We start from the raw sequence: 27,705 nt of genomic DNA, 5'->3' as shown, positions 1-27,705 counted from the left end.
CTTGTCTTCTTTGTACTTCCTGTTATTGGTATCTGAGTGTTTTCCTGACGTCCAGGTGTCCAAAGGTAGAAGAAAGAAATGTGCATCTCACCCTGTGGCAGGAGGCTATGTTTGTGTTTGTGAGGATGAAAGAGGAGAGAAAATATAACTTGATGAGAAGTTTATTGTCAAGTTTCATGAAATACAATTTTCTGGATCCTATATACAGGAGGCCATGACAATAAACTCAAAAGTAGCAATACAGAGTTCCAGTGGTGGCACAAAAGATGCAAATATTCTGAATCTTCAACTACCACAACATTCTTTGCTTTGGATATGGAATGTGTTACAATGTTACTAGGGAAATTTTGGCTCCTAAACCATGCCTCTTAGCTCCTTGGATAGATTTATCAACAATAAATTAAAACAATCTGGAATATCCAAACTTTGAGTATCAGGAATTTTTAAAAAGTGCTCACTTTATTCCAGAGCACCCAGTTACTTTACCACACAGTTCTAAATATAGTCCCCAATGCAGTTTACTTCTTCCATCCACTATTTTCTAATCAAAGAGCTCAATGATTATGGAGCCTTACAAAAAACAAAACAAAACAAAACAAAAAACCCTTGCACCAAGCAAAAGGAAAATAATACAGTAGTAGAATTAAAACAAAGGGTCAGACATATACCCCCAGTACCCAAATAAGGGATCACATTAAATATCTTAATTCCATGTTGTGTGTCTTATTTCTCCCATGTTGTGTGTCTTATTTCTCCTTCGGCTTAGTTTTTCTCTTGAGTTAGTTTGTTTTCTGTTGGTTTCAAATTATTATTGAAAGTATTAGCGTCTTTGTTCTTGGACATATTTATAGAGTGGTGTGTTGCTATCTAAGTGAAAGGAACCTGAGTCGGTTCTCTCTCTTCTATGGTAACCCCTGGGCTCACAGTAGCTTGTCTGCTTATCCTCCACATCCTGAAAGTATCTTCTCATGCTCCCTGACAGACTCGATCCACTCTCTTCCTTTTGCCTTTCCCCACGCCGCATGGTTGTACTGCTTGATAAATACCTATATCTGTACTCTTCAGGTCCTGTAAGGTCTTGGCTATCAGGTGAGTGACTGCCACTTGTCTGCCCATGGCTATCACTTGATTGGCCATGACTGTATACTTGTCTTTCATTTGTGCTGAATCCAGATTGACCCTGGATATCTCCTGATTGTCCATCAGCTGATTCCTGTCTTGCTAAATTTGTGCTGTATGTTACTGGCTCATGAGATGTTGTATCTCCCAACTGCTGTTGGCTGGATCCCTGTATACCTGTTGCATTTAACTCTGACTGTCTATGCCTCAATCCTGATTGTTCACGAATCTTTCCCCCCCAATTTTCTGAATGCACTTTACCATCACTATGGGATCCCTGCCGTCTAGTTGAACTAGAATCTGAATAGCTGTAAGCTGATAAGGATTTTTTATGACCTGATAGAGAGTGGTTGCTTGGCTGGCTGCTATGAGAAGATCCCTGCCTTCTAGATTGAACATGAGGGTCACTTGACTGTTCCTGAGTTTTTACTGAATGCCCATGACTAGATCCCTGCCCTGTAGCTCTACTAGATCCAGACTGATTATGGGAATCAGTTGCCTGCCCATAACTTATATCTGCCTGTCCATAACGTGAACTTTGTCTTCCTGCTCTTTCAGTTGCTTTTGATCCTGACTGGTCAGAATTAGAAACTGATTGTCCAAGACTAGACACTTGCTTGGATTCTGCTCTGTCTGTTGACCTCAGAGGACTAGAAGTATGGCTGCTTGTTGTGCTGCCCCTAGAAGGCCCATACCCAGACTGCCCATAGTCATATTCTGCACTTCCATAGCTGCCATGTCTCCAGCTTTGACCTGATCCATGTCTTTGTCGTCCACTAATCTGTGACCGAGAATGACTTATTTGAGATTGGGCATGCCTATGACTTGACTGTTTCCTTAAGCTATCACTTGACTGTCTATGAGCATCATGTAACTGTGCATGGCTGGACCCATGTTGCTCTACTATGTTAGATCCTGAGTGTCCATGGGTAGATGTGGACTCTGCATGTTGGGATCCAGCCTGCCCATGAGTGGATCCTGCGTGTCTCTGAGACACCCCCGAATGCCTCTCGCTGTCACTGGACTCACTGTGACTAGATTCCTGCCTGCCAGCTGCCCTGGACCCTGACCGAGTGGACTGTCCATGACTAGCTTGGCCGTGTCTGGTGGTGTCTCCTGACTGTCCATGAGCAGTTCCCTGTCTCCTGCTCTCTGTGGATCCCGACTCTGCATGTTGGGATCCAGCGTGCCCATGAGCAGATCCTGCGTGTCTCTGAGACACCCCCGAATGCCTCTCGCTGTCACTGGACTCACTGTGACTAGATTCCTGCCTGCCAGCTGCCCTGGACCCTGACCGAGTGGACTGTCCATGACTAGCTTGGCCGTGTCTGGTGGTGTCTCCTGACTGTCCATGAGCAGATCCCTGTCTCCTGCTCTCTGTGGATCCCGACTCTGCATGTTGGGATCCAGCCTGCCCGTGAGCTGATCCTGCGTGTCTCTGAGACACCCCCGAATGCCTCTCGCTGTCACTGGACTCACTGTGACTACATTCCTGCCTGCCAGCTGCCCTGGACCCTGACCGAGTGGACTGTCCATGACTAGCTTGGCCGTGTCTGGTGGTGTCTCCTGACTGTCCATGAGCAGATCCCTGTCTCCTGCTCTCTGTGGATCCCGACTCTGCATGTTGGGATCCAGCCTGCCCGTGAGCGGATCCTGCGTGTCTCTGAGACACCCCCGAATGCCTCTCGCTGTCACTGGACTCACTGTGACTAGATTCCTGCCTGCCAGCTGCCCTGGACCCTGACCGAGTGGACTGTCCATGACTAGCTTGGCCGTGTCTGGTGGTGTCTCCTGACTGTCCATGAGCAGATCCCTGTCTCCTGCTCTCTGTGGATCCCGACTCTGCATGTTGGGATCCAGCCTGCCCGTGAGCGGATCCTGCGTGTCTCTGAGACACCCCCGAATGCCTCTCGCTGTCACTGGACTCACTGTGACTACATTCCTGCCTGCCAGCTGCCCTGGACCCTGACCAAGTGGACTGTCCATGACTAGCTTGGCCGTGTCTGGTGGTGTCTCCTGACTGTCCATGAGCAGTTCCCTGTCTCCTGCTCTCTGTGGATCCCGACTCTGCATGTTGGGATCCAGCCTGCCCGTGAGCGGATCCTGCGTGTCTCTGAGACACCCCCGAATGCCTCTCGCTGTCACTGGACTCACTGTGACTAGATTCCTGCCTGCCAGCTGCCCTGGACCCTGACCGAGTGGACTGTCCATGACTAGCTTGGCCGTGTCTGGTGGTGTCTCCTGACTGTCCATGAGCAGTTCCCTGTCTCCTGCTCTCTGTGGATCCCGACTCTGCATGTTGGGATCCAGCCTGCCCATGAGCGGATCCTGCGTGTCTCTGAGACACCCCCGAATGCCTCTCGCTGTCACTGGACTCACTGTGACTACATTCCTGCCTGCCAGCTGCCCTGGACCCTGACCGAGTGGACTGTCCATGACTAGCTTGGCCGTGTCTGGTGGTGTCTCCTGACTGTCCATGAGCAGTTCCCTGTCTCCTGCTCTCTGTGGATCCCGACTCTGCATGTTGGGATCCAGCCTGCCCGTGAGCTGATCCTGCGTGTCTCTGAGACACCCCCGAATGCCTCTCGCTGTCACTGGACTCACTGTGACTAGATTCCTGCCTGCCAGCTGCCCTGGACCCTGACCGAGTGGACTGTCCATGACTAGCTTGGCCGTGTCTGGTGGTGTCTCCTGACTGTCCATGAGCAGATCCCTGTCTCCTGTTCTCTGTGGATCCCGACTCTGCATGTTGGGATCCAGCCTGCCCATGAGGGGATCCTGCGTGTCTCTGAGACACCCCCGAATGCCTCTCGCTGTCACTGGACTCACTGTGACTAGATTCCTGCCTGCCAGCTGCCCTGGACCCTGACCGAGTGGACTGTCCATGACTAGCTTGGCCGTGTCTGGTGGTGTCTCCTGACTGTCCATGAGCAGATCCCTGTCTCCTGTTCTCTGTGGATCCCGACTCTGCATGTTGGGATCCAGCCTGCCCGTGAACAGATCCTGCATGTCTCTGAGACACCCCCGAATGCCTCTCGCTGTCACTGGACTCACTGTGACTAGTTCCCCTTCTTCCCGTCACGCTGGAATTTTCCTGAGCAGAATGTCCTTGACCAGTCTGGGTATGTGTAGTGGTATCCCTTGACTGACCATGAGTAGATTCTTGTCTTTTACTAGATCCTGACTCTTCATGTGTTTGTACAGTATCTCCATGATGTGTACCAGAGTGTCTAGTGCTGTTTCCTCTCTCCCAGTCATCTGACTGGCTTTCGCTGTCATTTGATTGACTATGTGTTGTTTCCTGCCCTCTGGATTCTCTCCTTTCCTGACTTGATCCTTGGCTTTGTTGGCTATGTCCATGAATGCTGTCATGATCTTCAGACTCACTTCCTGATACCCTGCTTCTTTCATTATCACTCTGAGTAGTTGTTTCTTGGCTACTTCCTCTTGTCTGACTGTGGGATAAATCTGATGTTGGGTTTCCACATATTGGACACTTTCTGCTTGAACTAGGCCCACAGCTTCCTTGTCCACTTACCCTAGATTCATTTTTGTTTTGGCCAGATGATTGACCTGTGCTCAACTCACGTTCATCATAAATTGAAGACTGGCCTGAACTAGACCCATGTTGACCAAATCTAGAAGATTGCCCTGAACTGGAGCCATGTTGGCCATAGCCAGACTGCCCTGATCTAGACTCATGTTTTCCAAAGCTAGACGACTGATGTGAACTAGATTCATAGCCAAAACCAGAGGACTGACCTGAGCCTGACCTTTTTTGTTCAAAGCCAGAGGACTGTCCTGAGCCAGACCCATGTTGTCCAAAGCCAGAGGACTGACTGGAGCCTGACCTACATTGCCCAGAGCTAGAAGATTTACCTGAGTGGGACCCATATTGTTCAAAGCGGGAAGACTGACTTGAACTTGACCCATGTTGCCCAAAGCCAGAGGACTGACCTGAGCCTGACCCATGTTGTCCAAAGCCAGAGGACTGACCTGAGCCTGACCTATGTTGTCCAAAGCCAGAGGACTGACCTGAGCCAGACCCATGTTGTCCAAAGCCAGAGGACTGACCTGAGCCTGACCCATGTTGTCCAAAGCCAGAGGACTGACCTGAGCCAGACCCATGTTGTCCAAAGCCAGAGGACTGACCTGAGCCAGATCCATGTTGTCCAAAGCCAGAGGACTGACCTGAGCCAGATCCATGTTGTCCAAAGCCAGAGGACTGGCCTGAGCCAGACCCATGTTGTCCAAAGCCAGAGGACTGACCTGAGCCTGACCCATGTTGTCCAAAGCCAGAGGACTGACCTGAGCCAGACCCATGTTGTCCAGAGCTAGAAGATTTACCTGAGTGGGACCCATATTGTTCAAAGCGGGAAGACTGACTTGAACTTGACCCATGTTGCCCAAAGCCAGAGGACTGACCTGAGCCAGATCCATGTTGTCCAAAGCCAGAGGACTGACCTGAGCCAGATCCATGTTGTCCAAAGCCAGAGGACTGACCTGAGCCAGATCCATGTTGTCCAAAGCCAGAGGACTGACCTGAGCCAGACCCATGTTGTCCAAAGCCAGAGGACTGACCTGAGCCAGATCCATGTTGTCCAAAGCCAGAGGACTGACCTGAGCCAGACCCATGTTGTCCAAAGCCAGAGGACTGACCTGAGCCTGACCCATGTTGTCCAAAGCCAGAGGACTGACCTGAGCCTGACCCATGTTGTCCAAAGCCAGAGGATTGACCTGAGCCAGACCTATGTTGTCCAGAGCTAGAAGATTTACCTGAGTGGGACCCATATTGTTCAAAGCCAGAAGACTGACTTGAACTTGACCCATGCCCAAAGCCAGAAGACTGACCTGAGCCAGATCCATGTTGACCAAAGGCAGAGGATTGACTTGAGCCAGACCCATGTTGGCCATAGCCAGACTGCCCTGATCTAGACTTGTGTTTTCCAAAGCCAGAGGACTGATGTGAGCTAGACCCACATTGTCCAAAGCCAGAGGACTGACCTGAGCCTGACCCATGTTGTCCAAAGCCGGAGGACTGACTTGAGCCTGATTCATGTTGACCAAAGCCAGAGGACTGACCTGAGCAGGATCTACGTTGACCACATTTGGAAAATTCATTTGAACCTGACCCTTTTTGACAGTTTGAAGAGTATCCACAAGAACCAGATCCATGTTGACCATAATTAGAAGACTGACTTCCTCCAGACTCATTTTGCCCACAGCAAGAGGACTGACTTGAACCTGTTCCCTGTTGTCCTCCACATGCTCTAGACCCATATCCTTTCTGACTAGAAGACTGGCTACAGGATCTAGGCTCATATTGACCATATCCAGAGGACTGGCCTCCTGAGAGACATCCATGACCTTGTCCTCTACTGCTTCCTGATTGATAACCTGACTGGGTACAGCTAGATTGGTATCCTTGCCCTCCAAATCTACCTGCCTGACAAGAACTAGAAGCAGTTTGTGACTTTCCACACCCACTGTAATTGCTGGAACCACTTGCATGGCTTTGCCTTCCACCATCTCCTGAACCTCTGGAGCTAGACCCAAGTTTTTGTCCTGCACTCCTTGACTGAGTAGACTTTGATTCCTGTTCACTAGCCTCCAATCCATGTGACAGACCACCATGACCTTTCCTTCCCCAACTCTTTGATCCAGATCCAGATCCATATTCCTCCCCAGATTCCCAGGAGGGGCTAACATGTGACTTGCTCTTTCTTTCTCCCAGCTCTCCAGAGCTTGAACCATGTCTCTCTTTGCCACTACTCCATGAGTGACCAGAGCTAGACCTATGGCGCCTTTTTTCAGATCCGTTTTGGTTCTCTGAGCTAGATAAACCCCCTCTTCCTCGCAGCCTCCTGGAGCTGGACCCATGTCTATGTTTTGCAGTTCCCCTTGAGCCCTCAGAATTATACCCATGCTCTTCTCTCTCACTACAACTTGAATGTCTGTAACCTGATTTCTGTCCCGATGTATCCTCTTCTTCTTCTGTTTCACTTTCTTCCTCATGATGTCGGCGACCATGTCTACGCTTCTTTGACCCTGAAGCTTTGCAATATTCTTTGCTGAGAACCTTGTTGCAGGCCATGGCCAGCTTGAATACCATCAGAAGAAACTCAGTGAAGTCCAGTCTTCGGTCATGATCTCGATCCAGCATGTGCATGATGACATCCACTGTGTCTGGATCATCTGGGTTCTGTATACAAGCAACATACCAAAGGAGACCTGGTCAGCTTAGTCTATATACTCAGCTAAAATAATCAGGTAGAGCTGTGGACTTGAGATGTTTAACATTAGGCAGTTTAATCCAATCAAGAAATATTTTAGGCTAAGGCAGCCTAATAAGACCCAGCAGGTGAGAAGAGGTAATAGAAGAGAATAAAGACTGCTGGGATCCTCAGCAGCATACAGTTCAAGGACTTAAGCTAGAGGACTAGGTACTCAGGTACGACACACAAAAAGGAGTTGCATGAACAAAGTTCAGTACCTGGTGTATTTCAAATTTACATACATGTCACGCCTTGCATGCTAATATAGTCTGTGCTATGATCTATAATTATTTTGAAGCTAATAGCCGAGTCCTTCTCAAGTAGATGAAAAAAATGCTTGTATTTTATTTTGTTCTCAGATTTTAGTCATCCTGGCTATTTGATCAACTCCCCCTTGCAGATGTTTCGCCTCTCTGTACCTTTCCTTCCTCATTTGCTAGGGTAATTTATAAACTGGTGTCTTAGCTCAAACTTCTTTTCTACTTTTTCAGAAGGAAAAACCTAAGCGCATGAAAAAGCCCAAGGGTCTGCATGGTGGGAGTGCACAGGAAAGAAAGCATTCACCTTTCTAAAAATAAATACTGCCTCAACAGACTTTCTGACGTCCCAAAAAAGTACCGCTCATAGAATTAGTTCAAAGACCATGGGGACAGTGCCCTTTTTAGCTGATCTTTGGTCATAGAACAGAGAATGTATAAGACCCTAACAGCTTTCAGTCCTCACCTTCAGAATTGGACGAAACTCTTTCTCCAGAAGTTCCTTTAGTTCATTCTTGCTTAGTGTGTCACACTCCCCATCCTGCTTGGTGTATTTGTAGAAAACATCAATGACAGTGACAACACTTCTCAAGAGATCGGTCATCTTGTTGCAAGTTTATGTAAACCTGAAGGAAAAAACACACAAAAGAAGCTATCATTCGTTTTATTTTTTTAATTTATAAGCAGTTCTGATTTTAATAATAATCATCATGATTTTTCAAATATCTTGTCTCTTTTAACCCTAAAATACCTCAGCAAATCAGGATGGGTCAGGGATGATCTAACACCCTGCAACACACTGAAACCTTTGTTAACTCTGAGTTACTTTGCTAAGGTAAAGTCATGGCATGTTACTGACTGAACTAGGACCAGATCTCAGATCCCCGTGTCCTGGATGAACACATTCTTCACACAGTATCTCTACACTTTGTGTACTTTGCTGTTCTGTATGTTGTCCTGGAGCTTCCAAAGTTTGTAGAACCAAAGATGTATTGCCCCAGTCTCTCTGGCTAGTTTCACTGGTTTTCTTGAGTCAAAAGTAACATATCTATTTCCTCTCTGAGTACCAGAAGCTAAACTGGATTGTTAAGGCATTTAGCAAGTAAAAAATGGGCAAAGTGTGTCAACACTATCCTGGTGCTTCAGAAGCATGAGCTAGCCTTTATCATAGCTCAGGAAAATCCTAATTTCAGCCTTGACCAAACACTGTTCTCTTTCAATAATCAGGGAAAAGGTTCGGCCATGTAAGCAGTAGTTTGACTAGTGGATGATTAGATCTTGGAGCTCTGGAAATTGACACTGAACAAGGATGGGACACTATAACAGTGCTGGTCTTTTCCCTATTTAAGCCAGACAACCCAGAAAAAAGCCTGGGAAGAGAGTGTGAAATGGCCTAGAAGAGGGCAAACTTCTAGTTACATTATTCTTCTCAACAACAACAACAACAAATTTATTCTAAAAAGACCCTGGAATAAACTACAGTGACCAAACAAATAAGCAAACAAAGAGAAAAGACAAGAAAAGGAAAAAAGAAACAAAAGGAAGGGAAGGGGGAAGGAAAGAAGGCCAAATACATATTAACTCTGTCTTAGCTCATACTCTTGGATTTCTGCCTTCGACAACAACCAACCGAATATCCATTGCTGGAGCTGGATGAATTTTCTCTCACCTGGTTCACCAAAGGAACAAGTAGAATAAAGCCTGATGCAGCTTGCAGGGCGACAATGGATTGAGATGGTGGCTCTTATATAGCTAACGTGTGGGTGCTGCCCTCTGTGGGATGGACTGATTCATTTCAACCAAACCTAACCCCACCTCTGTCCACGATTAACTTCCCACTTCTTCACATTCTCATCTCTGAGATGATTGCAGAGAGGCTGGTACCAGCCTACTTTCCAGGATGAGGACATGTTTCAGGATGCTTTTTATTAGGGTCATCCACTTCTGAAAAGCAGAGACTGTGTTTTAGAGGACATGGGTAGTTCGTTCCCTTTAGTACCTGGAAAAAGTTGCAAAGTGTAAGATTACTTGGCAGGTGTGCAATAGATGCTTATTTAATCGAAAATGAACCTGGGCCATTAAGCTTACCTAATTCATGTCTTTTTGCAATAATAATAACTACTATTTATTGAGAATTTACTATGTGCTAGATACTGTGGTGAATACTTTTTAAGTATCATCTCCTTTAATCTTCACAACATTTCTGTGAGATTTTTATTGTATTTCATTTTACAGATGAAGAAACAGGTTCTAAGAGTCCTCTCCAAGGTCACACAGATTGTAGGTGAAGGAACTAGGGTTTGACCTATATCTACCTTATCATAATCCCCTTTCTTTCAGCCATTATACTAGCTTACCTCTGTGTATCTATTACACGCACCTATTAGGCGAAAATTATGCAGTTTTAGAAGTGTCAGTTCCACCCAAAAACAAAATATATGAAAATGCAATAAAAAGAGTGTTATCAGCCAGGGAAAGGAAAAACCATATCCTCTGGCCCCGTGATGGCTCTCTTCTAGGCCATAAAAATATGTTAACGGGCCATACCTGAAAGTAATGTTTTCAGAAGTGTTCAGGGTGAAATTAAGCGTGGTCTTTCTTCTTGGAATTTCTTGCATCATTCTGCTATTCATTGGTAGTCTGGCAGCTTAGGCCCTAGACCCTTGGGAAAATGTCATTAATATACATAAAAGATGTCAAATATATTGCCTGACGGAAGCAAAAATAATGAGAAAGCTGTATTAAGCACGGAAAGTCAGCTTCTCTGTACTTTTCCACCAGGTGATGATGCTGCTCTAATGCTGATGAAGATAGCAGCCGTCATTCATCAAGTGCCCAGAATCTTCTAGGCATGATGTGTTCACATGCTTATATATCTATTCTTCACAGTAACCCGCTGAGATCAGTGTTATTGTCTTTCTCATTTTACAGATAAGGAAATGAAAGCATAGAGAAATTGGGAATAATTTGTCTGGAATCACACCTCGTGATTGTCCGCTGCTAAAGCCTATCACTTAATCACACATATACCACATTTATGGGCACAATCAATTCCTGTCTGGGTGCTCCTTCAGGGGAGCCATCTTATCTTATTCACCACACCATCTAGACAGTGTCTGGAACTTAGTTAACACTTAGAAAGTACCTGCTCACAAAATGGTAATGGATATACCACTGCTCTCCTAGCCAGGGAGTCCCAGACCACCAAGACAACCACGTGGAAAGTGGTGCTGTCCCTTGGATATTATGGTCATTTCCAGTTGTGTGCACCTTTTGGAATTGTGCTTGTTTTCATGGAGGCGACTCTCGTGGCAGGAGGACTTTCAGACCCCCAGACTCCACACTGAAACAGATTTTTAAAGCCATCCTTGCACCACAACTTCAGGATCCTAGTTTAGAACTTTGAAACTAGTCCCATAATTTCTCTGCTTTCAGCTCTGCCACTCAGTCTTTCGTATTCTTTGTGTTCAGGTCTCTCTTCCTCTTCTGACGTGCACAGTGTGCTAGATAGAAGTATAGGCTTAGGAGTCAGAGAGATATGAATTCAAATTTCAGCTCTGCCTTTTGCTGGTTGTGCTCCAGGAGCAATGAGCTAAATCCTCTGAGCCTCAGTTTTCCAATATTTATAACACCTACCTGTCAGGTGTTTGTTAGGTAGGAATAACAATACATACCTCACTGGTGGAGATTACTTAAGGTAATTTGTGAAATTCCTTAGTACCTACCTGGCGTATAATAAATGCTTAGTAACCATATAATTATTGTAAGACCCTTTTAAAATATCTTATAACATCTATCACAGTGTCTTACACATAGGAGGCGCTCAACCATGCTTGATCAAAATAAATTAGGAGCTAACAGTAGGCAGGAATCCTACTTATCTGTCAAAAGCATTGCCCCAGAAGATGTCATGATTTTTTTTTTAATAACAGTTTTACTGAAACATAAACATACCGTAAAATCCAGCCTTTTAAAGTGTGTAATTCAGTGATTTTTAGGCTATTCACAGAGTTGTGCAACAAAGACATAGTTTCGTTTGTGTTCTTCAGTAACTTTCCTCACTTCCCAACGCTTCAGTTTTCCCTCTAAAGTAACCACAAAGTGTTCCTAGTGTCAGGGTATAAGTGGACAAATGTCAGGTCATTTCAGCTGCAATTCTGGAGACCAGTTATGTTCCTACCAGAGGCCCAAACACTATTTGGAAAGGAACCAAAGTGATGATTTCTAAGGATCTATTTGATGGTCTCTGCAGAGGATTTTGCCTGCATGGGTCCTGAAAGGTGGTTTAGTTAAGTGAAGCAGAGGCCCAGGGTCATGAGCGAGGGTACTATCTCAGCTGTACCATTTCCCTGGGTCTGGACCCTCTTCTTGCTCTGTTCTACTCATCTCTTCACCCTCTGCACATCCCACATCCACACGGCTCTCAGTTCTCAGGAACTACCAGACTCTTCGGCTGTAGGCCCATTTTGTGAAGCTTGTGCACTCAGCAGATTGATTGTCTTGAAGGGTAAGCAATACCTTAGAATATTAAAAACAGCTTTAACTGTGTCTGTAAAAGTCCCAGCTTTTGGTTTTTCCACTGGATACCAGCTGAGTTTTGTTTTCATATCTCATCCTATTCAAGGGGGACCTTCTCCAAGTTTAAGTAGTCTGCTTTAGCTTCCTGTTACGTTCAAAGGGAATTCCTTAAAGGACTTAGCTTAGGGCCTAAATGAGCCCGTGCCTATCACGAGAACTAAACGTTTTCACTGTGCTGGGACTCTTAGGACCCCCTATTTTGGGGGTTTTCAATGAACTCAACTTAGAGCTGATACTTGAAAGTTGATCCAAGGACACTGGTGTCTATTAAATGCCTCTTTTCTCTAAAAGCAATTTACGGAGCTATTTTTGGCTCATAATATGATGCAGTAGGAAGAATACTGACTTTGCAGAAGACCGATTATTTTTTGTATTACAGCTCCAACATCTACCACCTAGGTTACCTTGGGCAAGTTTCTAAATCTGAGTCTCTTTCCATACTTACGAAATAAGGATAATGTCAGACTCGTGAGAATTAAATGAGATAATATTAGGATAATGTTGACCACATGATAAGAATTGAATATATTTTATTTCCTTTCCTTCTTATTTTCAAGTTGAATCTGATTAGTATAGTGTTATCAATAGGTTTCGGGGCTGATGGTTCTTGGAGATGGTTCTTAACCCTGTTCCCTGCTAGCATTCTCTCTTCTTAGGTAAAATCAGAGGCCATTTGAGTTGAATTGTTAGAACCCAGCTTTCAAAGGGGCTTAAATTTTCTATTATGAAAAGTTCACAGGGAAGATGGAACCATTAGCCACACCAGCTGAGAGTGCCCCCACCCCCAGGTCCCTTCCTCTTTTCCCCACATCATTGTTACTGTCTCAAGATTCTCGTACTAGAGCAGCAGTCTCACAGAGAGACGCCTCCTGACGCACCCAGGCTTTCGGTCGGTAACACGAAGACTCAGTGACTTGCTCCGTCCAGATCTAACTGAGATGTGCCATCTGGGGCGTCCAGATGCTTGCTGGAATCTACTCAGGGCCATTTCTGAAGGCTGAGTCTCAGAAGCACAAGTGATTTTTGCAGCCACGATATCAATAACTGTGATGACAGTATGAAGAAGAGGTTGCTGTCTGATGGATTTAGAAACTTACTGGCTAGATCAGCCTGGCTGAAGAGGAAGGAACTTGGGTTACCTCTGTAGCTCTATGATTCGCTAGATGATCTAGAATTTGTATTCTGACAATTTGCAAGGCATGATTATTAAGTAAGGCAGGGGATTTTTTTTTCCTTAAAACAACCTAGAAATGGTGTAATCAAAGTAGTTTCCCATATACATATATATGCTCAGAATGTTAATGGGAACTCTTTCTTCAAAGCATTAAGAGCATTACATGCTTTTAAATAACATTTGATAGGTGAAAATACTGGCCATTAAAGCATGAATTTGATTTTTGGAATCATTTGTAAGCATTTGAACCAAGTTTGGTAACAAAGAGAATAACTTAAGAAGTTTTTTTCAAAAGGAAGTCCATTGTTAAGTATGAATTTAAAGTAACCAGACTAATTTCTTCAATCCAGTGACTCAGCGATTCATGCTACTTCAGTGAGCATTTTTTGTGGACTTGCTATGTTCCCATGACCCTTTTCTTTGTGTGGATGTGCTTCCAATGATGAAGCAGTCTAAGATTGTATGAAATAGAATCATGGAAGTCAGATCCGGATTGAAGCTTGGCCTGGGGTCTGGGTATCAAGAAAACTGCTGAAGATTTGTGTATGCATCACTTTTACCCGCCCCACCCCCACCTCCACCCCTACCCCGCCAGACGCTCACTCCTCTCTATGCATACTCCCACCCACAGTTAAAATACATTATTGAAAAGCAATAATATGCAAGACCCAGTACTAAGCACAGTGTCTTCAATGAAATTACATTGGTTTGAGATGATTTATGAGCCTGGCATTTTCCATCACTCCCTTCTAACAATCTTGGCACTCTCCCGTTTAGAAGGGTATTGAGGATTTGCCATCTGGGATTACCTAGGATACCGTGTGCATGCATGTGCACACATTTACACAAATACATAGATGTATATATACACCTGCCCAAGACCCTCTTCCCCAAATCATTACATTTTAACCAGGGACAGACATGCTCTAAATATCCAGTAAAGCTGATTTTTCATGCCTTATGAATGAGGAAAAAATTGATAAAAATTGTATCTTGGGCTGCCTAGGATGACATCTTCGAATAGCACTAGGGAAAAATAAATCCAGGATCTCTATGAGTTATAGCTATCAGGCTTAGATTTTATTAATTGTGGATTAATTAATTTTATTGATTGTTGCCGTTATCTAGGATAATTTTGTTTTCTCTTTTAAATTAGTTGTGTTTATTTTACGTATTGTAGATTAAGTCACTCCACCCATGTGCTAATTCCTTGCCTCTGGCACTAATTAGGCTTCAGAGCCTGGGTCTTCTGGGACTACTCAGTTTAGATCACCTCTGAGTATTTGGACTCTAAGAGGAAGGACAGTAAAGTGGGATCTGGGGAAAAGCCACCTCTGCAGTGCCTTACTTTTTCTTCAGTGGGAAGTTGTCTTCCTTGGGGACTGGTGTCTTGATTTAGGGACACTCGGTCACCACTTTAGCAAGATAGTTGCAAAAGGCAGAGAGAGTAATTATTTAATGTAATTATTATAGGGTGACTAAGGTCTCTGGATTGACCTTGTACTCTAACCCAACCGCTCCACTCCTGGCCCCTAGTTTTGTGCGGGTCAAAGACACTGGAGCAGAATCTGCTCCCTGAGGGTCCAGGACCCCTGGCTGAGAGAGACCAGTAGTCAGCTTTTTCAGATGTTCAAACATGACATTCCACTGATTTCTGAGATGCATGTGGCTTGACAAGCAGCTATACTGTGGAGAGTGGAACCTTTGCTATAAGAGAAGAAGCTATTAGCCCAGACTTCTGCAAGGGCCTTTCTCGCACTCATTTCCTAAGTCGGGTCCACATAGAGGAATTCAGGGTAGACCTAGCGTGGGACTCTTAAAGAAGTATGTTTAATGACTTCTTCCTAAAAACTAAAACAAAATCTACAGCCAAATTGTTTAGAGTGATTGAGAGCATAAAACTTGGAATCTGATAGATCTGGGTTTGAATCCTACCTCTGCCACTCACTAGTTATATGACATAATATTTATGTAAATGTGAGGAATTTTCTCCATGGGGGTTGTTATAAAGCTTAAAAGAATTAAGTCAAGTGCCTGGAACAAAATAGCCATTCAGTAAGAGGTAGAAATTGCTGGGGTTTTGCCAAAAAAAAAAAAAAAGCCATCTTTTTTTTTTTTTTTGCATTTGATTGGAATACTGTATTTTTTACATCTCTTTTATGGATGATACCATCATCATGAAGGTTGCTCTTCATAGTTTTGCTCTGAGAGCTAAAATCATAAGTCAGATGTACTCGGGATTAATCAGCATCTCCGAGCATCAAATACTGTACAAAGTGCCCTGTGATAGGTCTGCTTGGAAGAGGGTCTTGGTTTTGGCCCAGCTGGCTGGTGGGACACATTGATTAAAGGCAATTATGATGCCAACAATCTTGACGCTATTTATGGTGATGATGACGATGATGATAATGACACAAACCCTATTCATAATGGATATAGCATCCTCAGATGAGAACGTTTATTTTTGCCCCAGCAGCTCAGAGCCTAGGCCCTAGGTTTGCCTGCAGGGTGCATCAATTGTCTCCTTTTTCTTGCATTCACACTGTGATTGATCCACTGCCAGTAAGGGGGTCAATGCTGTACTTATCCTGCTTTTAAAATCTATAACCTTTCTTCACCTGGTTACACCCTAGCCTTTGGAAGCCCTTTCCTGGTTGTATGTGGTTCCCAGCCACTCACCCTCAACAGGAAGGCTTACTCTTCCCAAATATTAAGACCATGGATTCTTTTGGGGCTTTATAGTTAGAAAAATCCTTCTGTCTCTTCTCTTTCATAAAGAAGCCAGAGTCCCAGCAACCTCTAATGGATTATGGATTTATGGACTTCACTGCCTCTTGCCCTCCTACCCCTTCGAATTCTTATGACAGGTAGGTCTGGGTGGTTCAGATTGGTTTAAATGACAGGAAGACATCAGCTGACTGAGGTATATTCTGCAGCTTTAAAAACTGCCTCTACCTGCATGTAAAGCTAAGCTTTCAAGTTCAGCTGCTTCTCTCTCCTGCAAGTTGCTCAAGGCTGCCAGTGGCTGGAATGGCAAAACCCAACCCACCTCAGGGCTGTATGTAAAGCCAGAGGGAGGCTGAGTCAGGTTCATGCCAGCCAAATTCAGATCCTGCCTGCTGTAGGACTGGTGCCCTCACCTGTTAGTGCCACAACCCAGCAATCTGGGGCCTAGGCGAAGCTATTTGTCAAACAGCAACGTGAGTGATAAAACAGGCTACGATGTCTATTTTGCGAATGGTAGTAAAGAGAGGGCCTTTTATGTATTAATTTAAATACAGATTCTGTGACCTCTGCCCTAAGAACCTCAGAGGTTGGCTGCTCTAACCCACATCTACACCAAGCCCATGACAGAGGACTGCGCTTCAGCTCTTAGCCAATTTGAAAACAGTCTCATATGCTTTAATTCTTATACCCAAGAAATATTCACAGGAGCTGATATGTGCTCGACCATCAGAAAAGGAACAGGTGAAAAAGTATCAAACACATTCAGTGAATTATCCATTCAAACAAAAACTGATATGTTCATATATTCAGAGTGATGCGCAATACAGTTGATGAATATCCGATCCATTTTGCAAAGTGAGAGAAGCCAGGCTCAAAAGGCCGAATTCTCTGTAATTCCATCTATATGACATTCTGGAAAAGATGAAGCTGTAGGGACAGAAATCAGATCAGTTGTTGCCAGAGTCTGGAGCTGGGGGGAGCAGCTGACTACAAAGGGACATGGAGGTTATATTTTTTGATAATGGGACTGTTCTACATCTTGATTATGGTGGTGGTTATACAGCTATTTGAATTTGTCAAAGCCTGCAGGGCTGTATGCTTAAAAGATTAAATTTTAGCCTATGTAAATTACATCTTAATAAAAATTTTAAAATAAATTTAAAATATTACCTTCATAATAAGACCTTTTGTGGCCACTCTGTTTAATATCACATTGCCTTTCCAGCACTCTCAGTTTCGTTTCCCTTTGCTTTACTTTTCCATAGCACTTATCACGGTCCAACACACTATATAATCTACTTATCTGTTGTGATACTGTCTGTTATGGTATGTGTGTCTCTCCCCCACCCTGGTATATAAGGTCTTTAAGGATAGAGCTGCATCTGTGTTATGCACTGCTGTGTTGCACATACCTAGAACAGTGCCTGGCACATCACAGATACTCAGGATATTTGTTGGATTGATTAACAAATTAGTGAATAATTTAGCGTCAGGAGATCTGTGTTTGTCCTCCATCCTTTCCTAGTTGTATACCCTGGATAAACTACATAAACTCCCTTTACTCAGCTATCTCTTCTATGAAATGGGGTGATAACATATATTTTACTTACTTCAACAAACTTTGTGAGGATAAAATGAAAAATTTGTAAAAGCTTGTGATAAACTCTATAGTATATTAATTAATATTATCATTATGATTATTACTTTTAAAAATCCAAACCATATTTAATTTCTTTGTTTACTACTTTCTTTTCTTTTCTTTTCTCCACTTATGTAACATATATAGTCCCGGACCTACAACTTGGCCCCCAGTCTTACGTTGATCTAATTATTTAAAATGTGAAATGTTTTGTCAACCCAACGAGATTTTAAGACAGTGGGAACTATAGTTCTGTATCATATGTTTTTAATTCTTACTGATAAAGTGGTTTTGTTCTTTTTATTCATTCAGTCAAGAAATCGACCAGTGCAAGGGCCCCAAGGTAGAACGTGCCTGGCAAGTTCAGGGAGCAGCTGGGAGGCCAGTGCGGCTGGAGCAGAGTGAGTGGGAGGGAGAATGCTCGGAATGTGTGGTCCACACCTTTAGGCCTTAGATGCTGGCTTTTACTTTAATGAGATGGGGAGTTAATGTCAGGTTTAGAACAGAGGGGTGACCTGATTTCCTTTCTGAAAGCTTCTTTCTACCCACTTATGTTGAGAATAGACTGTGAGGGGCCAAAGGTTGACTTGGGGAGACCAGTTATGAAGCTATTGCAGGAATGCAGGCAAGAGATGATTGTTAAATACATAATTATGTTTGATCCAGTTTATCCTTATTTATGTAAATAAAGAAACAAAGGAAGAAAAAAGTCTTTTGTCAGTTCACATATTGTCAGGCTTAGAAAACACGATCACTTTGCCCTATTGTCTAAACACCTACCATGGTAGAAATAATACATGCTGAGAAATGCTTATGAGTTGGTGGATTGGAATTCTTGTATTAAGAGGACTGAGAGCTGTGCAGCCCTCTTGAAGAGTCTAAAATCATCTTGCTTTGCTCTTTGGACCTGTGGGCAGAGACACACCTGGGACCTTTTCCAGCCGGAAGTTTTAGTTGTGAGACAGGCCACGCTGTGTGACAGAGCCACCTAGGACGATGTGCCCACACACCCTCCCCGTCTCCTGCTGTCACTGCTCTGCGTTACCGGCACCCGTCAGGGGCCCTCGCTGCAGTGCACGGAGACTTCTGTGAGCGTGCCCGTGCCCATCCCAGCACGGGCCAGGCCCCGGCCTGCGTCCTGCCTGCTCACTGGGATACAGCTGTCTCAGTATCTGGAAACTTCATTTCCCGAGGAAATTCAGACTTCTAGGCAGCAGTGAATGCCTCACCAGAAGTGAGTTTTTTCGGTTAATAGCACAAGGTCTGAAGCAGACTAGATTTGGATTTGAGTCTGCTTTCTGCTCCTTTGCTGTGTCACCCGGGAAGGTGATTGCGCTTCCCTGATCTTGAGTTTCCTCAAGTGTAAAATTGAGGCTCATCCATTCAGTTGCTCATTGACACCAACTGTGTTTATGAAGCATGAGCTGGGCATCGTGCTAGGGGCTGGGGATACGGCGGTGAATGAATAGACATGGTCTTTGCCTTCAGAGCATTTACAGTATAAAGGATAGTAGTAAGAAGTACCTCACAGTGTCATTCTAAGGTTAAATAAGAAAACTGTGTGTGTGGATACCTTGGCTTGTCTTCCCTGCTGCTACCTTTTCATGGAACTGTCCATCCCTTCTGAGCCCTCTCCACGGTTATTTGGTCCCGATTTTCTGCCCTATCAAGCTAGCCAATGAGTACCTTTCCTTGGGATTCAGTATTAGCACTATATAATTCCATTTTTAGTCTCTGCCCTGTGTGTTAAGTGCAGGTGATATTAACTCCAGAAGTACGAACATCCTTGTAGCTTGGGAAAAACACTTGGAGAGAGAATAATGAAGCAGGGAGCAGAGGCACAAAAAAGTCTGGAGACAGAGCCCCTCCACACACACACACACACACACACACACACACACACACACACACACACTTTGTGCAGAACGTGACTATCTCTCCAATTCTGATCTGCCCCCAGTTCTGGGCGATGCCCTGGAGAGCTCCGTCTAGATGTCCTATGGAACCATCCCACCCAAGCCTAACACGCCCCAGACTGAAATTGCTTATCCCATCCACTCACATAGCTTTGTGTGCTTCGGTCTGCCACTCACCCAGCTGCTCAGAATCCTGGGAGTTGTCCTAGACCTCTGCCCTCTCATTTCCCACATCCAGTCATTCAACAAGTCGTTTGGATTTTGCTTTCTAAACACCTCGTCAGTGCCTCCTCCCAGCCCCGTGCCCCCTGCTGCCGTTTAGGTCGCATCATCCCTCCCCAGCGTTGTCTGTCCATATTCCTCCAGCCTCCTGTTTAACTGTTGGCGAAAGACAAGAGAGTGGCTGTACTAGACCATATATGCGTAAGACAATTAAATACTGCTTCGCCTCATTTGGGAAGACTGAACTATTGCATCACTTTTTTTAAAGTTACATTTGATTTTAAAAAGAAGGACTTAGAGGAGACTGAGAAGCTGTGCCAAGTGCTCTTCCAATATGCTGTTAGTACGCACGATAAAATACCTTTCTCCTCGGTGATACGTGTAGGCAGGGAAATTCCATTAGGAATGGGAATGGAGAGAAATAGACAATTGATAAATGAATGAACATATGATCTGACAGATAGTGATAAGTACTGGGAAGAAAATAAAGCAGGACAAAGAGGACTGGGAGTTGAGGGTGTAGGTATATTTTATATGTGGTGTTCAGGGAAGGCCTAACTGATAAAGCGACATTTGTACAAAGGCAAGAAGGCAGTGAGGGCTTAAGCCGTGCTCCCGGGCAGGGGGAGTTTTCTAGGCAGAAGGACAAAGGTAAAGGCCCTGTGTTAGGAGCTGTCTGGTGCATTTAAGGGACAGCAAGCAACCAGGTGGTTGGAGTAGAGTGAGCAAGGGAGAGAGGGATAGAGGATGAGCTTAGAAAGGTAGTGGAGGCAAGACCTTATATTATAAAATAGTAGCTGGGTAGGAGAGTTTTGAGGAGTAAGCTAGCTCAAGCTTACAGCTTGACCAGGAGCAAATAAAAAAGCGATTTGGTGGTTGTCTAGGGGGAGGGGGCGGGTGAAATGCATCAGGGGGATCAAGAGGTACAAACTTCCAGTCATAAAAAAATCAGGTCATGGGATGTAATGTACAGCATAGAGTGAATAGCATTGTCTTGCAAACTTGAAAGTAAATAAGCAAACCTTAAAAGAAAGTAAATCTTAAAAATTCTCAACACAAGAAAAACACTAATTTTGTGACTTTGTATGGTGACAGATGGTAACTAGACTTATTGTCATTTCACAGTGTATACAAATGTCTAGTCATTATCCTGTACACCTGAAACTAATATAAGTTGTATGCCAGTGATCCTCCAGAAAGGCCCTATTTCAGGATATGTGTGGTAGACCAGGTAGACGGAGCATATGCCTGGCGAGCCTAGGCCAACACATCCTTATCTGGCCCATAATTGGGATAAAATAGATGGAACGACAATAAGAGAACAACTAGGAAGAGAAATCAGATTTTAGTGCAGAGCCAGTCAAGTTATTATTACCATGTGCTTATTATGTGCCAGGAATGTACTAAGCCCTTTAAAGGCAGTATTTCTTGAATCCTTGCTATTATTGCCCCTATTTTGTAGATGAGTTACAGAGAGGTTAAACAGCTTTCCGCAAATCAAACCAGGCTGTAACTTCAGGCAGTCTGGCTGCCGTCTGCACTCCTGATCTCAACAGCAGGCAGCCTCTCTGTGTGGAAGAAGGGAAAGGCTGGCCGCCAAAGAAGATTCAGAAACCCAGCTTCTGAACAACTCAAGTAAATTAGGCCCCCACCACGTGCCCAGCACTAAGTAGGACTTATCTGTTAAGCTAGACAAAGTCAACGCTTTAAACTCTGTCACATCCTAGTAATTTGCTAAACTCTGTATACAGCTGCCTTTGGAGCCTGAGGCATGATATTGCCAGTGGTGCTATAAAGAACCTTCTTGTTCTCTAAACAACTGGCTGAGTATGATCATGATGAATCCCTACTTAGGAAGGTGTTAAAGAGGATCCAGGATCAGCCCTGTGATATATCCAAATTGCATACCCATTGCCTGATTCCTTATTGGTGAGCACTGCCAAGAATGCAAGGCTTTTGTCTGAGGTGACAGCATCCAGTTATGTGGGAGCGTTGTGGGAATGAAAGCACACAAGAAGAAGCCTGCTCTCAGGAATGCAGGAAGCATTTTAGGCTGACAGGTGCCAAGCATCCAAGGCAATGGTGTCTGAGGTGTCACCAGCTGTTTTGCCAAATGGCAATGCCAAGGAAAACACAGTTGAATGGAGGCCAGAATAACTAAATGTTTCTTCCTTTCAAAGAGGGTGAGGATAGCTCTATCATCGCTAAGCTTGGTGTACCCGTTTGGTTTTGATTAGGAAACAAGAGCCAATATGAGTGTTAAGGGGATGAGAGATTTGATGTATCAGTTAGAGATTATGTGAATGAGGGTGGAGCTGAGAGAATGAGGACTTTAGAGAACTGGAGAAAAAGTCTGAAAGCTGTCACGTCTGGCCACTTCAACCTCCTTGAAATAAAGGCTTTCTCTTTGATCCCACCTTCCACGTCTCCTTCATTGGCAAACTGCAGTGTGGCACTATATAGGAAGGGGTTCTGGGAAATGTTGTTCTCAGACTTGGAAAGGCATGGGATGGTGATGATGTGATTTTTGTAGCAGGCAATGTGGCAAACCTGGTATAAAATCTCCAAGAAAGCAAGGATCAAGTGATGAAGAGAGAAATCCACCAACTGTTCTCACCAGTATCCTCTACTTTTTGACCTTCATCCCTCTCCACTTGCTGCTCAGAATCCCTCTTTTGGACCAGTCTTACCATCTACACCCTCCTACTGTCTACATATAGGAGACACCACTCAACTCTAGATTTATCCCAGCATGTTTTTTTCCAACCCTGGTAGCTTTACCACTTTCATTGAGCTATAAGTCAAACACTAATTCATTCTCTACTTTTAGAGAAAATAATGATCACTTCTTAATTTCTGTCATGCTTTTAGAAATTTACCTCCATCTGCACTCCTCCTGACCTCCTCACATTCTCTTACAGTGGGAAAAGGGTCCCAACTCTGGTCCAAGGCTAATCCTTGAGGTCCCAGACCCCATCTTCTCCCATCCTCTCATGGAACTTCCTTCCTCCATCTGTCGATCTTGCTTTTTCTCCACAGTATTTCCTTTCTCTGTTTAGCATAAAAACATGCTCAGGTCTCTGCTATGTTGAAATAACTTCTTCCTTGATCTCTGCAGTGTTAAGCTTTTTGAAAGAGCAATCTCCCCTTGACTCTTCTTCTCCTCCTCCTAATTTTGCTGCATCCATTTTGGTATGACTTTGACTCCTTTTTTTTTTTTGCCACATTCTACTGTAATATTAAAATCAAGGTCACTCTAATTGCTAAATTCAATAGCCATTTTCAGTTCTGACATTTTCTTGGTCTCTCTGTAGCGTGTGAACATTTCACAGCTCCATCCTTGACACTGTCTCCTCTCTTGGCTCCTGACAGACTGCTATCGTCTAATTCTCTGTTATTCTTTCACAATTCATTGTGATATCTTCCTTCCCTCATGCACACTTTAAAGATTGTATTCCCCTGTGTTTCATCTGAAGTCTTCTTTTCTTTATCTGTACATTTTTTTATGGCTTATTCATATCCCTGGCTTTGACCTTAACCCAATTTGATTATCTCCCTTTGTGATTTTTTTTTTCTGGTGGTGATATACTTTGATTCTTTTCTCTTTATCTTTTTTTGTATCTGCTGTAGATTTTTTCTTTTTGGCTGCCATGAAGCTTGTATAACACTTCTTATTGTTGTAACAGTCTATTTTGAGTTGATTACAACTTAAATTCAACCACATACAAAAAACTCTGCACTTTTATACCCTCCCTCCCACACACTATGTTATTGATGTCACAATTTTCCTTCTTTTTATATTGCGTATCCATTAACCAATTCTTGTGGTTGTAATTTTACTTAATACTTTTATTTCGTAACTTTTATACTAGAGCTGAAAGTGACTTACACACCACCCTTAAAGTATTTTGTTATTCTGTATTTGTCTATATACTTACCTCTGTCAGTGAGATTTATACTTTCATATGCTTTCATGCTGCTGTTTAGCATTTTAAAAATTTCAGCTTGAAGAGTTCTCTTTAGCACGCCTAGTAAGGCAGGTATGTGGTGATGACTCCCTTGGTTTTTGTTCATCTAGGAAAGTCTTTATCTTATCTTCCTTTTTAACGGATAGTTTTGCTGGGTATAGTATTCTTGGTTGGCAGTTTTTTTCCTCCTTTCAGCACTTTGAATATATCATTTCATTTGTTTCTAAAAAGTTTCTACTGAGGAATCCACATATAGTTTCATGGAGTAAATCCCTTGTATGTGACAAGTCACTTTACAATTTAATTATCATGTGTCTAGAGGTAGACCTCTTTAGATTCAATCTATTAGAAATTTTGGGGGCTTCAAGAATTTGAATGTCTATCTCCCTCCCTAGATTTGGGGAATTTTCAGCCATTAAAAAAAAGTTAGCTTTCTTTCCTTTTATCTTTCTTTTCTCCTTCTGGGATTCCCATAATCTGTATGTTGGGTTGCTTGATGATGTCTCATAAAGTCCTATAGACTTTCTTTAGTATTTTTCATTCATTTTTCATTTTTTCCCCCTGACTGGGTAATTTTAAGTGATTTGTTTTCAAACGTACTGATTTTTTTCTTTAGCTTAATCAAGTCTGCTGTTTATGCTCTGTATTGAAATTTTCAGTTTAGTCATTGTGTTCTTCAGCTCGACCTTCTCTTTGGTTCTCTGTTATGGTTTCTTTCTCTCTATTGAACTTCTCATTTTTGTTCATGTGTTGTTTTTCTGATTTTATTTAATTAGCTATCTGTGTTCTCTTGTAGCTCACTGAGCATCTTTCATATGATTATTTTGAATTCTTCGCCTGGCAGTTTGTAAATCTCCATTTCTTTAGGGTCAGTTACTGGAGCTTTATTTTGTTCCTTTGGCAGTATCATGGTTCCCCAGTTCTTCATGATCTTTATAGTCTTGCATTGGTGTCTGCACTTTAAAAGAAGTAGTCACCCCTTCCAGTCTTTGCAGGCTGGCTTCAGCAGGAAAAGCCATTAACCAGTCAGCCCTGCCAGAGATTCTGGGCAGGCCAGCTGGCAGCATCCATTGGTAGGCCTGCTATCAGAGTTACAGGTGAACAGGCCTGATACTTGGGTCTGCAAGCAGGCAGTTCTGGTGCCAGAGGCTGTAGATTAGTGAATCTGGTTCCAGGGTCTATGAGTTAACCTGGTGCCTGAGTCCATGGTGATAACCCTGGAGCCAGGGTCCGGAGCGGCTGGCTTGGCAGCAGGATCCACTGGAGTGGATCAGTAGTGAAGCTGGACTCTCACTTTGCTCTCTTTTCCCCACAGGAGAACTCCTGGGCCAAGGGATATCTCTTGGCCCTGCACGGCATGGGTTGCGGGGAAGGGCGACATGAGTAAAGTGATACTGTCCCTCCTACCTTCTTAAACGCATCCTTTCTAGGTTCTATACTCCTCCCAGATGCTGTAATCTCTCACCTGGATTCTGTGGATAGTTGTCAGATTGGTGTATTGGTGTTTCTGTAGGAGGATGAGGACTGGAACCTCTTGTTTCACCAACTTGCTAATGTCATTCATCCACCAGCAATTTGATTATGATTGATAAATCTACCTCATGATATTGTATGAGGCAGGATAAGCTGTTGTAACAAAAGACTAAAAGTTGAATGACCTAAAGAGCAATACATTTATTTTTCTATCATGTAAACAGCCTAAGATTAGTGTTCTAGGTTATCAGACAGCTCTAATACATACAGGGACCCAGGCTAATGGATGCTCTGCCATCCTCAGCTTGTGATTTCCTGTGTCATTCTAGTAATTACCATTCCAATCAGTAGCAGAGGGAAAGAGCAGAAACTGTGGGACAAGGATTTCTTCTTAAACAAGTGAGAAAGAAGTTGCACACCGTGCTGTTGGTCATAGCCACATCTGAGATACTATTATGTGGAAAAAGGAGAAAATGGATCCTGGTAGACAGCTAGCAGTCTCTTCCACAAATATCAACAAGTACTAAATGGATTTCACAATTTACTGCTATTTCAATTTTCTCTTCTTCCTATAGTCTTTTTCTCTGTGTATCACAATCTCCTCCATTTCGTTTACCAGAAACACAAGACCCATCCTAAATTTCACTCTCTCTCACTTCCCAAAGTGAGAAATTCCCATCAAATACTGGCAATCCTGGTGTCTAAATACTTCCTTGAACCATGTCCTCCTTGTCCCCACTGCCACCAGTTTCTTACCTGGATTTCTGAAACAGCTTTCTAAAGTGAGCTCTACTCATCTCCAGTCTTGCCGCCATCTAAATAATCCACTTCCCAGACTCCAGAATTAAATTTCTAAAGTACGAATTGAATCATAGGACTCTCAGTTCCTCCAGTAGTTATTACTCAATACTGTTTGGATAAAATCCAAACTTGTTTGCGTGGCTTAGGAAGCCCTTCATGAAGAAACACTCAATAAATATTCATTGAATGAAATGAATGATTCATTGACGTATTCATTGAATGGCCTAGCCCTTGCCTACCTCTCTGGTCTTGTTGGCTACCACACCCCGACAGCTACGTCTGTACAGACATATGGAAGTTCTCTCAGTTCTCTGTACCTGCCATGTTGTTTCACGCCCCCATGCACCGCCGGAGCTGCGCCGTCAGCCTCTGATGTCCTTCCTGTATTCTCTTTCTCCCATAAGGTTTAATTAGTCCAAGTGTCATTAGTTCAGATATTCCTTGTCTCTTAAGAAATGAAGAAATGTGCATGTATAGTATAGCTCTTGTCATAATCTGCTTTATTTTTTTTTTAAGGGAGTGAGGTAATTAGGTTTCTTTTTTTTATTTTAATGGAGGTACTGAGGATTGAACTCAGGATTGTGCATGCTGGGCCCGCACTCCACCACTGAGCTATACCTTCCCCCCATAATCTGCTTTAAATTGGTCTTCATGTGCATGATTCAGCATCTACTTATTAAGTGTTTATCATGTGCCAGCCACAGCCCCTGATGCCCTCATGCAGCGTGCAGTATGGCAGGCAAATTGATACTAAATAGTGCACAAACATAAAATACGAACTGTGAGTTCTCTAGAGAAAAACTGGAGATCATTGGGAGACAGTGTTACAGGGACACTGAGTTTAGACGGGGTGTCAGGGGCCAGAGCAAACCTCTAAGTACATTGCATTTAGGCAGAAACCTGCAGTCTATCTTTGGTGCTTGCTGTTGTCGCTTTCTTACCTCCACTTACTTCTCAACCCCCTGCTTTAATCCTTGCCCTGGGGGATTCATGTGTATGTTGCTCCCTTTGCTTCAAATGACGCCCTCTGCTGGGGGGGGAAACCCTCCACATTATGTTTGAGATCCAGTTTCAGCCTCATTTCCCTGTGTGAAAACTTTCCCGCCGCCCCCAGGCAAAATTAGTCATTTCTTCCTCATTTTGAATCTGCCTCTGTTACAACATTAATCACCTTGTATGTGAGCCCGAGAGGAGAACCTATCCTATAGTTTCTGTAACCTACTGCTGTCTTGCTCCCTGAGAAACCTGAGGGGATTTTATGTGGTCTAAAAGTCCCTGGTGCCTTCAGACACACCTCTTATGACATGGTTTTGAATCCTAATGATTTCTTGTTTAAATGTATTTCATCTTACCAGTATCTTGCACAGAATAAGTCACCCTTAGCTAAATTTAATTCCAAAGGTGTGATCTAGCTGCATAGGATAGAGGAAGATCATTACTTCCATTATTCTAAAGCTGAGCTCCTAAGGCACCCTAAGCCGCATTGCTTTGAGGGTGCAATTGTATGGCAGGATGAAATCATACTGAGTTGGCTGTGGGAGAGTAACTACTGCTGA

General features: G+C 43.7%; 1 protein-coding gene and 1 long non-coding RNA gene across 16 annotated transcripts in view; one reads left to right on the top strand and one right to left on the bottom strand.

Annotated features, from left to right (window-relative positions):
* Positions 1-27,705, top strand: part of LOC140688105 (uncharacterized) — a 147,257-nt gene that overhangs the window by 82,097 nt on the left and 37,455 nt on the right. The gene's annotated exons all lie outside the window — the stretch shown is intronic.
* Positions 152-26,122, bottom strand: LOC102531664 (uncharacterized). 15 transcript variants are annotated; one of them, XM_072946544.1, is made up of 5 exons: positions 9,321-9,451; positions 8,118-8,277; positions 5,545-7,321; positions 5,282-5,310; positions 152-5,068 (listed from the first exon to the last, which is right to left on the bottom strand). In XM_072946544.1, exons 2-5 carry the CDS (start codon positions 8,253-8,255, stop codon positions 821-823), a joined length of 6,192 nt encoding a protein of 2,063 aa, XP_072802645.1. In that variant the 5' UTR covers positions 8,256-8,277; positions 9,321-9,451; the 3' UTR covers positions 152-820. The 15 variants fall into 15 exon arrangements, with proteins under 15 accessions (XP_072802645.1, XP_072802642.1, XP_072802643.1 ...); XM_072946541.1 differs by having other exon boundaries at positions 152-4,892; positions 5,088-7,321; XM_072946542.1 differs by having other exon boundaries at positions 5,282-7,321.

The sequence above is a fragment of the Vicugna pacos genome, chromosome 21, assembly GCF_048564905.1.
Source record: "Vicugna pacos chromosome 21, VicPac4, whole genome shotgun sequence".
Lineage (NCBI taxonomy): Eukaryota > Metazoa > Chordata > Mammalia > Artiodactyla > Camelidae > Vicugna > Vicugna pacos.
The sequence above is the reverse complement of the archived record's forward strand: the minus strand, read 5'-3'. Positions and strand labels throughout refer to the sequence as shown.

Excerpts from the sequence above, each read along its gene's own strand:
- LOC102531664 (XM_072946539.1), bottom strand. The coding sequence starts at position 8,255 with ATGACCGATCTCTTGAGAAGTGTTGTCACTGTCATTGATGTTTTCTAC. Across the intron at positions 7,322-8,117 it reads AGTTTCGTCCAATTCTGAAG|AACCCAGATGATCCAGACAC; the intron begins GTGAGGACTGAA and ends GCTTGTATACAG.